The sequence below is a fragment of the Phacochoerus africanus genome, chromosome 2, assembly GCF_016906955.1.
Source record: "Phacochoerus africanus isolate WHEZ1 chromosome 2, ROS_Pafr_v1, whole genome shotgun sequence".
In the NCBI taxonomy this organism is placed as follows: domain Eukaryota; kingdom Metazoa; phylum Chordata; class Mammalia; order Artiodactyla; family Suidae; genus Phacochoerus; species Phacochoerus africanus.
Window position 1 is genome coordinate 278,314,054 of NC_062545.1, and position 11,412 is coordinate 278,325,465.

The 11,412-nt window shown below is 60.2% G+C and overlaps 1 protein-coding gene across 4 annotated transcripts in view; it reads right to left on the bottom strand.

Moving 5' to 3' along the window:
• CAMSAP1 (calmodulin regulated spectrin associated protein 1) overlaps positions 1 to 7,768 on the bottom strand; it is a 48,515-nt gene extending 40,747 nt beyond the window's left edge. For 3 of the 4 annotated variants that reach the window (XM_047768903.1, XM_047768902.1, XM_047768899.1), the window contains exons 1-2: positions 7,716 to 7,768; positions 7,393 to 7,552 (exon numbers count right to left, since the gene is read on the bottom strand). In XM_047768903.1, coding sequence (XP_047624859.1) covers positions 7,393 to 7,552 — 160 coding nt within the window. In that variant the 5' untranslated portion in view covers positions 7,716 to 7,768. The remainder of the gene's footprint in view (positions 1 to 7,392; positions 7,553 to 7,715) is intronic. The other variant, XM_047768904.1, reaches the window with a different exon arrangement.
• Between the last annotated feature and the right edge of the window lie 3,644 nt (positions 7,769 to 11,412).

Here is an 11,412-nt window from a genome sequence, read left to right on the forward strand (position 1 = left end):
GTGCGAAGGTGCCCAAGACCCTACGATAACTGCACGTCAGCATCCGATTACCTCAAAATAAACGTGTCATTTTTTCAGTTGGCCAAAAATCGAAGAAGACACTTCGCAAAAAGAGATTCGACTGGCCCGTAAGCACACGTCTAAGAAACGCTCACCGTCATTAGTCACCAGGGAAACGCACTCGCCACAACCACAGGGAGGCGTCCCCAGCCTGGCACTGGAAGGGCCGCTGTTACAAAGACCGGCAGTGCCCCGGGTTGGCAAGGTTACCGAGCAACCGGAGCTCTCACACTCGCTGCTGAAGTTAAAAAGCGACGCAGGCGCTCTGAAAGACAGCGGAGTGGTTAAACACCCGCGTGGCCCAGGACCCGGCGCCCAGGCGCTCACCGCGGCCGGCGCGGACCCACGTCCGCACGAAGACCGGGACGCCCACAGCTGTCTTCACGGCAGCAAAACCCCTTCGCTCCTGGGCGTTTGGTTTGGGGCTGTCTTGGTACTTCTTTCCCTTTTTTGCCACGCAGGCAGTACGTGGGAATTCCTGGGCCGGGGTCGAACCCACGCTGCCGAGCAGCAGCCAGAGGCGCAGCGGTGAGACGGCAGGAGCCTCCCTGGGCAGCCACCGGAGCTCCGGCCACAGCAGCCGAAACGGGAAGCCAACCAAGTGTCCCCCACCAGCGAGCGAGGGACGAAAACGGAGGCACCCAACCATGACGACGACCGCCAGCGCCCACCACGAGAGAGCCGCCCGCGCGGAGGGGTCCCCGGAGCAGCCACAGCCAGCGGCTCTGCCGTGTGCGCCAGAGGCACACGACTCGCTACGAAGACCAACCTGCTCTGCAGCTACGGGCACACCAGAAGCCGGGGGCGGGGGGGGGGCCTCAAGGGAACCCCTGGAGGTGGTGACCCTGTCTTGCCGTCCCTGCGGTCCTGTCCACGGGGACGTTTCCATCGGCTTAAACACAGGCCAGGGGGTGAATGGGAGCTGCAGCTACACCACAGCCACGGCAACGAGCGATCGGCTCCAAGTCTGGGCCTGCACCGCGGCAGCACGGGCGCCTCCCCCGCCAAGCCAGGCCCGGGTGGACCCCGCATCCTCTCGGATCCCAGTCGGATTTGCTTCTGCTGCGCCACGACGGGCGCTCCCGGACCATACCCTTAAGAGCGAGTGCATTTATTTAGGCGTCCCCGCGGCGGCGCGAGGGGACCTGCGGCACCTGGCTGCTCTCCAGCATCTGGGGGGCTGAGGATCCGGCGCGGCGGCAGCGGCGGCTCCGTCCCGACGGCCGCGCGAGTCTGAACCCTGGCCCAGGAACTCCACAGGCCGCAGCTCGGCCCACAAAGGGGGGAAATGCGTGCATTTTATTGTTTGGAAAGTAACCCTTCACAGAGCGGGTCTCCTCAAAGGTTCAAAACAAAATTCCTCCGTGTGTCCAAACACCGGCCCTGACCCCCCCCCCCACCCCGGGCAGAGACTTCTCCAAAGAGCCCACGTGTGGATGTGGCGCAGCTCTGCCCTCCTGAGAACCTTCCACGGCCCCCCGCCCACACCCGACCGCAACCCCGACCCCAACCCCAAGCTCTGGGCACCCCGAGGCCCCGCCCCGGCCCTCCCCCGGGCGCCCCTCCCCACAACCCTGCAGCAGTGGACGCACGTGCACCCCGACTGGCACCCCAGCGGGCCTCTGGGCGCCCGCCAGCAGGGAGGACGCGGCGTCCTCCCTCCTGGTGTCTCTGTTCCCTTTCCTTCACCTGCTTCTCACCCTCCTAAGCCACACGCAGCTTTACCTTCCCGAATGGAACATTCCAGGGCCCCTCCGGGGAGTCGCTCTGGCTCCCTTTCCTGGTGGCCCCCAGCGGACCTTCTCGTGCCGGCCCACCTCCCACCCCCACTCGCCGACCGGCCCAGGCTGAGGACTCTGCTTTCCTCACACCTGTTGGCTCAGCCTCTCTTATTCCCGCTCGGACAGCCTGGCCGAGGCCTTGGTACTTGAAGCCAAAGTGGCCTCGGCTCGGCCATGGACTTGGTGCCCCCCAGGCATGCTGAGACGAAGCCCCGGGTGAAGGCATCAGGAGACGGGGCTTTGGGAGGCAGTGAGGGGGTGAGGGTGCAGCCCTCGCGAGTGGGGTGCGAGCCCCCGCAAGGACGCTCCCGCTCAAGTCAGGAAGCAGCTCTCGCCAGACCCCGAACCTCCCAGCCCCCTCGTCCTGATCGGCCAGCCTCCAGAACTGTGAGACATGAACGCCGGACGTTCCTGAGCACCGCGTCCAGGGGCTCTTGCCCTGGCAGCCCGAGGGGGGCCAGGACAAGCCCCCGCAAATCCCAGGGGCCGCAGCTCTACCCACTGCCCCCTGCCAGGAGGCTCTCGCTCACATCACCCCCTGCCCACACACGCAAAAACCTTCCCAGGCACGCACCAGGAGAAACCCCGAGCCAGCTCGGAACACCACGAACAGTCTGGCCCACTCTGATGGCCAAACTAATCACCTACTATTTCAGGCCACAAATCCTCTGTCACAAGGAGGTTAATCGACTCAGTGCCCACGGACACGGCTTCCTCTGCAGGCAACCTGGCTGGACGCCCTCCCCTCTGCCCAAACATGAGCATCCGCCAAAGCCTCCCCCAGCGGCCCTCCGCAGCCCAGGCACCGTGGTTCCCATGTGCCCACCTGACAGCCCACGTTCTACCTCAACACAGCTCCTGCACCACTGCCCAGCTGCCATCTTTCAGTCTCTGCACTTCTTTTCTTTTCTTTTCTTTTTTTGTCTTTTTAGGGCTGCACCCGCGGCATATGGACGTTCCCAAGCTAGGGGGCAAAGCAGAGCTACAGCTGCTGGCCTGCACCACAGCCACAGCAACGCCAAACCCAAGCCCCACCGCGACCTACACCACAGCTCACAGCAACACCGGATCCTTAACCCAGGGAGCGAGGCCACATCTTCATGCACACCGATGAGGTTCTTCACCCGCTGCGCCACAAGGGGAACTCCAGTCCCTGCATTTCATTCTCCTTTGTACGTGTCAACAGATCACGGGAATTTTAAGCAACTAAAGAGATGAGAGCACACGAGCTTCCCCGCTGCACTTTCTCAGCGCAGGACACGCGTACGCACGACCGCTCCGAGGGTGGTCCTGCCCAATGAACGTGACATCGGCTCCAGCCTGGGGACCTTCAGACCACATGCAAAGTGACAGCAGTCTGAGTTTTAACAGTTTAACGAGGAAATAAAAAGGACACTGGCACTGTGAATGTGATACGGCCAGCAAGAGAGTCGACAGCAGGAGGGCCTGTGAGCCATCCGGAGGCCCAAGAAGCAGTGGGGCTTCTGGAAGAAAAGGTGCACCACCTGAACAGCAGCGCAGAGCACGGCCCCTCTGACGTGGCTCGGATTTAAAGGCTCAGGACCGTGTGAGGTAGGGACAGACGCACATTCTTTGGCTGGCATTTAATGTGTGGCATCAGGACCAGAACGAGCACGTGGACAGACTAGCCTATCTTTGGAAATAAAACGGCACCACCCTTGGCCACCGGGACAGAATTGCCCAGCACATCTTCCCATCCCACCTGTGCCAAAGGCGTTCCCAACTCTTACCCATCCCATGCGCCGCGGAGCACCGACTCTGTCCCAGACGGGACGACCACAACCCCGGACCTCGCGGGCCCCGGACGGCTCTCAGCCCGCCCAAGCAGAGGGGAGGCCGCGCTACAAGACCAGCCAGCACCCGGCCCCCGGGAGCCAGGACCACGGAGCAGGTGCATCCACACTGCGCTGGAACTGCCCAACTCAGCAGCACCCAGATCCCTTGCTAAGCACACGACCATTAAAATATACAATCTAAACTCACACCAGTAACCTGAGGGAATCGGCATAAAACCCTTGGCGATGTGCTTACGATCCAGGCCTTCCCACTAGGACTCCCCGAGCGACACCTCCCACTGGTCCAGGCACGGGAGTCACGGCGGATTTCACCCCCAGTGCTGGGCCTGGAGAGGGGTCCCGGGCAGGCTGTCCATTCTAACCAAGCTCTGGCACAACAAAGGAAGGCGCTGACCCCCTGGAGGTGACAAAGAAGGGATTCTGCTCCTACAGTCAGGGACGCCTACACAGAGACAGCCAGAATCAGCCAGAATCAGCGGCCTGATGCGCCGGCCCACCAACGGCCACACAGGCCAAAGGGGCCACAGGCGGACTCCCCATGCCACACAGGCGTCCACAGCCGTAGTTTAACTAACGAGAGCGACAGGACACGGGTGTCAGTCCCTCCCTGGCAGTGGGCTCTGCACAGCCCTATGGCGCCTCCTGCCAGGAACGACTGACCGGTGGCCTCTCTGTCCCGCCTGCCGGGTCCAGGGCAGCTCAGCTCCAGTGAGTTGCACCTGGGTTTCCAGGGCTGCTCAGCGGGTGGAACCCCCACCACTGAGCGACGGAGCAGCCCCAGCGCTTTTCCGGGGCTACTTCTCCAACCTGCTCCTTGGGAGATAACAGAAGCTATTACTCCCCCAGCGGCCCTGAAACCAAGGCCTAAACACCTTTCAATTTCCTGAGGTCATGGGCTAAAACCAAAAGCCAGGAATGCAGTAGCCCCAGTCTAGCGCTCCAGTCTAAAAATAAACTCCAGGTCACCCTCTTAAACTTACCAATTAATTACAACGTTCACCCAAAAGGACGTCACGAAAACATTCCAGTTAAACAGGTTCTACGACCCTGTACAGACACTTGATCCTGTAAAGCGAGTACCTTTCAGCGTGTCCAGTATATTACTTCTAAAGGAATAATTAAAACACTGTCAATGAAACAAGAGTTACCCCCAAAGAGGAGGAGAAGAATCTAAAAATAAGAGCACAGGCCGGCCCACAGTTCTTGGCTGTGGCAGCAGAGATGAAGAAAACCGGAGGAAACGTTTCGGCACAACCACATGCCACCTCAAGGCCTGGCCAAGGGGGAGCTCTCCTGGGCCCACCCCCCCTTACTACAAGGTTCGGGAGGCGGCCCCAGGGACCCCAAGAGTCCCAAAAGGCAAAGGCAAAACAACGCAGCCTCAGAGCACCTGGCCCCCTAGAGTGTCCGCTCGCTTTCAATTCCTACACGAAGGAAAAGCGGTTGGGTTCCATTGAGCTACTTAGCGAACAAGTGCGTTGACACGCCCGGATTTCAGCAACTTTCGCCATCACCCCCAAGAGCTGATTTACATGGTTGTAAATAATTAATTAATAATTAACAAGCACACTGACTGAAAGGATGACGCCTCCCCACTCAAAGCTCAGCGGAGGCGCACGGAGACGTCCAAAAGATGACAGGACCAGGCCCCGGGACCAGGAAGAGTGTGGGGAGGAAAGGGCTACACTACCCTCCCCACGTCCCCCACCCGCCTCCCAAAAGCCAAGACCTCCAGCCAGGAGCCGGGAAAAGAACCTCCCGCCCGAGCCGCGGCTCCCACGCGCCCACGGGCCGGTGAAATTGATGACAGCGCTTCAGTGGAGCCGAGGCCAGTCTTCTTGGTCAGCAGAATCGGAACCACCCAAATTTGTAAACTTAAAGAGAGCCTCAAACACAACACACACACACACACACACATCTGCTTCCCTTCCTTAAGCAAGGCATGGAACAGAAAAGCATTCTCATTTTGCAAAAATGACTGGGAAGCAGACGTCCTGCAATCAGTGTCTGACGAGCACACCACAGCCAACGGGTCAGACGCAGCTCAGGCGGAGGACCTCGGCGGGCCTCCAGTCTCCCTCAGCCCCTGCTCCCGCTCAGCTCTGTAAATACCCACCTTCCATCATTCCCAAGCTTTAAAGCCAATTTTCATATCAGATTCTGAGTTAATTATCTCCAGAGTCAGCAAGTAGTCAAGAGCGATTTGGAAATAAAACTCGGCTAATCCGACAGTGACACCGAGAGATGCATGCTTATTGCCAGGGACCTGGCACACACCACGCGGAACGACAGAGCGACATGCGACAGGACGGAAACGCATCCACTAAGCTTAAGAAACTGGAGCGCAAACAAGGAGAGAGCTTTTTCAGAGTATCTGTGTCTACACGGCCTTCATTACCAGAACCTTAGCCTCCTCCATGTGCAAAATCTTAAAGGACACACACACACAGGAGTGAACGCTGCACACGCGCCCCAAAAGCCATGCCCAAGAGCGCACAGCCACGGAGAGCGGCGGACGGGAGGCGGCGGTGTGAGCGCAGGGGTCAGGCTTCCTGGGAAATACGACACAGCAGGGCAAAAGCAGGTGGGGACCAGGCAGCGGTCGGGAGAGCGCAAGAACCGAGCGGAATGAAGCGGGCGCTAGGACGGGTGCAAAACACGAACCTCGAAACCACACAGTCTACTGATGTCAACGAGGGCGGCAAAACGGAAAGAAAAGCCAACGACAGCCCACGCGAGACTCGAGGGAAGGGGCGGCCAGGGGACCGCCACTCGCTGCCCTCCCAGCCCCGCCAGCCCCGCCGGCACGGCCATGTAGGACACTGCCCGCTGCACACCCAGAGCCTCTCAAACTTGGTACGCGCTTTTCAGCCCTTCCGTGTCGTCCCCAAAGCAGCGTTTCGCTATCACATATGTGGACACTGAATAAAGCTCCGTGGGAGAACAAAACAGAGCTGCAACGTTGGAACCTCCCAAACCGCGGGGGACACGCTCTCCTCGCGCCTCTAAAGCCCACCTTCACCGAGACGCTGGTCTCGGCCCTGAGGCCCGCGGGGCCCCTGGGTGCTCACGGCGGAGGCCATCCCCGGCCCGGGCCACCCCGACCGGCCCGGGCCTGTCACAGGGCGACAGACACCTGCTCAGCAAGTTTCCCAAACTGACCAACCACAGGCCTTCCTGAAAGGCTTCTCCCTCCACCTCGGTCCGGCTCTAGACTCAGGAATGTCCTTCCCTGGCTGGTCTTTTTTTTCCATGTTTCAAATTTAGAGAAGGGTACACAGCACTGAGTCTGAATGCTAACCCCTGGAACAAAGCCCCTGAAATTCACACACAAGGAAGCCGTCGGAGCCCAGCAACCAGGAGAACCGCTGTGTCTGCAACGTGCCCAGAGCTGGAAACAGGAGCGCCCTAATCCCCTAAGCACATTAGGCCGCACAAGCTGGACTCGGCAACAAGGCTCCCCGCTCGTCGCCGCGGGAATTCACCGGAGGGAGCGCTTCCCACGCCGCCTTCCACGGCCAGGCCGTTCCACACCTGACGTCCCCAAGGCTCGGGAGCGGCTGGGACCCAGGGTTCCCGCCCCCGACGCCCGCGCCCCCCGCCCGAGCGCGAGGGGTTCCGCCCGCGAGCACCGGGAGGCGCCGGCCCCTCGCCGCCCCCGCGCCCCCCGCGCCGGCCGCCCCCGCACAAAGGCCCGCGGCGCCCGCCGCCCCTCCCTCGCGCCCCCGGCCCACCTATGCCGTAGGCCTTGGCGCAGATCCACTGCAGGTTGGCGGCGATCTTGGCCCGCGCCGGGTCGTAGCGGTCCAGCGGCACGATGTCCACGGCGCCGTCGGGCGCGGCCTCCATCCTCCTCCAGCCCTCCCCGGCTGGGCAGCCGCCCGCGTCCACCATCTGCACACAAAAGGGCCGCTGCTGCAGCGCGGGCGGCGCCGGGGCCGCCGCAACAAAGGCGCCGCACCCTCGCCGCGCCCGGGACCCACGCCCGGCCGCCCGGCACCGACCCCCCGCGCCCCCCGCCGCCCGCGTCCGCGCCGCCGCCGCCGCCCGGCCTCACCTCAGAGCCGCCGCCGTCGCCGCCGCCGCGGGTGCTGCTGCTGCATGCTGCGCGGCCGAGCCGGGGCCCGCGGGGCCGGGGGGCGGCGAGCCGGGGGGCGCGGGCCGGGGCCGCGGGCCGGGGCGGGGGGCGCGTGCGCGGACCCGGGGGCGGCGGCGGAGGCTGAGGAGGCGGCCAACCGGCGGGAGCGCGCGCACCGCCGAGGCCGGCGCAGGCGCAGTGGGAGCGGCCGCCGGCCCGCGCCCGCCCCGCCCCTTTCCGCAGGCGCAGTGGAGGCCGACCGGGATCGCCCCGCCCCCTTCCGCAGGCGCAGTGGGCGCCGCCCGAGGCCCCGCCCCTTGGCGCGGGCGCGTGGTCGCGCGCGGCGCGGGCGGCGCGGGTGGACAGGCCCCGGCGGGTCCCGCAGCATCTCTTTGTCTGGGCCGCGCCTACCGCTCCCTGACACTGGGCCGCCGGGACCACGGGCCCTCAGCCGCCACCGGACCGACCGAGCTCCTCTGCGGGCTGACTTCGACCTCGGGATGCTCTCGGAGCCCGCGCCTCCGCGCCCCAGAAGCAGCCCGGGGGGCGGGGACGGGTTCCCTCCAGGAGCGCAGCGCCCTGGGACGCCTCCCCTCGTAGCGGCCCTCGGGGCCTAGAGACCCCCCCACCCAGCTGAAGGAGCCTGAGGGCGCCTCCTGCCGTAGCGGGGCCGGGAGCCCGGGGACCCCACCCGGCCAGCAGCCTCTAGAATACCCCTTCCCCACCTCGTCCCCCGCAGCACTGACAGCCAGGGAAACCCCCGCCCCCGCACCTGTCCCTGGGAGCGCCCCCGTTGGGCACTAGCCATGGCTTCCGGGGCACCGTCCAGGGAAGGTGGGCGTCTGGACCCCTGAGACCAACTGCGGTGTCCTTACCCCGAGGGCAGCCATAGGGACATCCCAAAGGGGGCTGGCTTCGTCCCGGCAAAGTGGGCGTCAGAGGGCCTGTATTGGGCTAATTTATACATATATATGCACACACACACACACATATATATGTCTTTTTTGGGCCGCACCGGCAGCATATGGAAGTTCCCAGGCTGGGGGTCTAATTGGAGCTGCAGCCACTGGCCTGCGCCTCAGCCACAACAACCCCAGATCGCAGTGGCATCTGCAACCTACACCACAGCTCACTGGAGTGCCAGATCCTTAACTGACTGAGCGGGGCCAGGGAGCAAACCTGTGTCCCCATGGATACTAGTGGGATTCGTTTCCACTGAGCCAGGATGGGAGCTCCCTTGGGCTAATAATTACAATAACACCATGAAGCCGTCTGTGTAAGTGATGGTTATCAGAGGACCCCACAGCTGAACTAAGGAAGGGCTACTGGCTACTGTACCAAACACCAGGGGTGCAAGAACCCCAAGCCTGGAGGACAGCAAGAAGAAACAGTGTCCTGTGAGTCGGGTGCCCTGAGAGTGAAGGCCACAACGGCTCCCAGCCTCCGCTTCACCCAGCATCTGAAGCCAGAGGGAAGCCCCAGGTTATCAAGTGATATCAGTCCAGGGGCCACAGCCAGTCATCCACGAACACTCCCGTGCAGGCATGAGAGCGGACTACAAATCCCTGCCATGGAAAGCTAGGCGGGTGGGTGTGGGGGCAGGCAGGCAAGGAAAATGAAGCAGGACATTTGTGCAAAGACCCACAGGAAGTGAGGGGCAGACAGGACTTACCTGGGGCAGCTGGGTTCTGGGCAGGGGGTACAGCCCCGTAGAGACCCTGAGTCAGTGGTGCTGGAAGAAATGAGGCACTGAACCCAGAACCCAGGATCCAGAGACGCTGGTACGAAAGGGCCGTGGGGTGGGGTGGGGGCAGATCCTGCACAGTGAGAACCGTGGCCCAGTCTGAGTGAGACGGAAAGCCAAGGAGGGACTTTGAGCGCCAGACCCCTTTAGAGGGGTCACTCTGGCTCCTGGATGAAGACTTGGCAGTAGGAAGGACAAGGAAAGAAATGGGGAGGGGGTGTGTGAAGAGCAGAAGAAGGAGGAGGTAGAGGGCAACTCCGGGGGGTTTACTGATCTGGATGATAATAAGAATCGGTTGTTTCCTGCAACCTTATTAGTTTTTGTTTGTTTGTTTTTGAGGGTTCCTTAGGATTTTCTATATAGGATATGACATCTGTGAATAGATATTTTCACCTCTTCCTTTTCTCCTCGCCCGATTTCCTGGCAGCACCTCCAGCACAAGGTTGAACAGAAGTGGCAGAGCAAATATCTTTGTCTAGTTTCTGCTCTTAGGAGAAAAGCACCCAGTCTTTCATCACCGAATATGTATGATGTGAGCAGTGGGGGTTTTATTTCTCAGGTTAAGTCCCCTTCCATTTGCTTTGTGGAGTGTTTTCATCAGGAAAGGATGTTGGAGTTCGGCAGATGCTTTTTGTGTCTGTGACTGTCAGCATGATTGCGTGTGGTGTTCTTACTTATTCTGTTAATGTATGTATTACGTGGGTTTCCTGGTGGCTCAGCAAGTTAAGGATCTGGTGGTGTCACTGCTGTGGCTCTGGTTACATCTGTGGTGTGGGTTTGCTCCTTGGCCCAGGAACTTTCACGTGCCACAGAAGCATCTGAAAAGAAAGTATGTGACATTGATTGCAGTTTTAGATATTGAACCAGCCTTGCATTCCTAGGATAAATCCTTCTTGGCCATAATGTATAATTCTTTTTCAAATCTGGCTTTTTTTTTTCTTTTTTTGCTTTTTAGGGCTGCACCTGCAGCATATGGAAGTTCCCAGGCTAGGAGTCCAATCAGAGCTACAGCTGCCAGCCTACACCACAGCCACAGCCACAGCCACAGCAGCCATGTAGGATCCAAGCCATGTCTGCAACCCACACCACAGCTCACGGCAATGCTGGATCCTTAACCCACTGAGCAGGGCCAGGGGTTGAACCCAGGTCCTCACGGATACTAGTCGGGTTCGTTAACCGCTGAGCCACGACGGGAACTCCATGGCTAATCATTTTGGGAGTCTTACTGAGATATACTAAAGGATGTGTAACACTGTTCATTTGAGTTGTACCGTGTGATAAGTTGCTATGTGTATAGGTTTATATTGTGAAATGAGTACCAAATAAGGTTAGTTAACACATCCATCACCTCACCCAGTTACTGTGTGTGTGTGTGTGTGCACACGCACACACCCACACACACCCATGTTCAGAACATTTGAGATTTGCTCTCCTGGCAGCTTTCAGGTATACAATACAGGGTGCGTTGTCCCGTGTAGGGAGCAAGACATACCTCACATCCCCAGAGCATATTCGTCTTAGAAGGTTCTGCCTTTTCTCCAACACCCCTCCATTTCCCACCCCCTCAGGCCCCGCCAACTCCCAGTCTACTCTTTATTCCCGTGAGTTTGCTTTTTCGGATTTCACACGAGAGAGAGATCAGACAGTGTTTGTATTCCTCTGTCTGGTTTATTTCACTTAGCGTAATACCCTCGCGGTTCATCCACGTTGTCATAAATGGCAGGATTTCCTTGTGTGTTTCATTACACATTACATTTCCGCTACCTATTCATCCATCCAGCTGCCTCCCTGTCTTGGCTGTCGTGAATGATGCTGCAGTGGACGTGGAGGTGCCGGTATCCCTTTGAGAGAATGATTTTCTATCCTTGGGATATGTCCCCGGAAGTGGCTGTGCATATGGTGGTCTATTTTTAATTTTTTAAAGAGTATTCG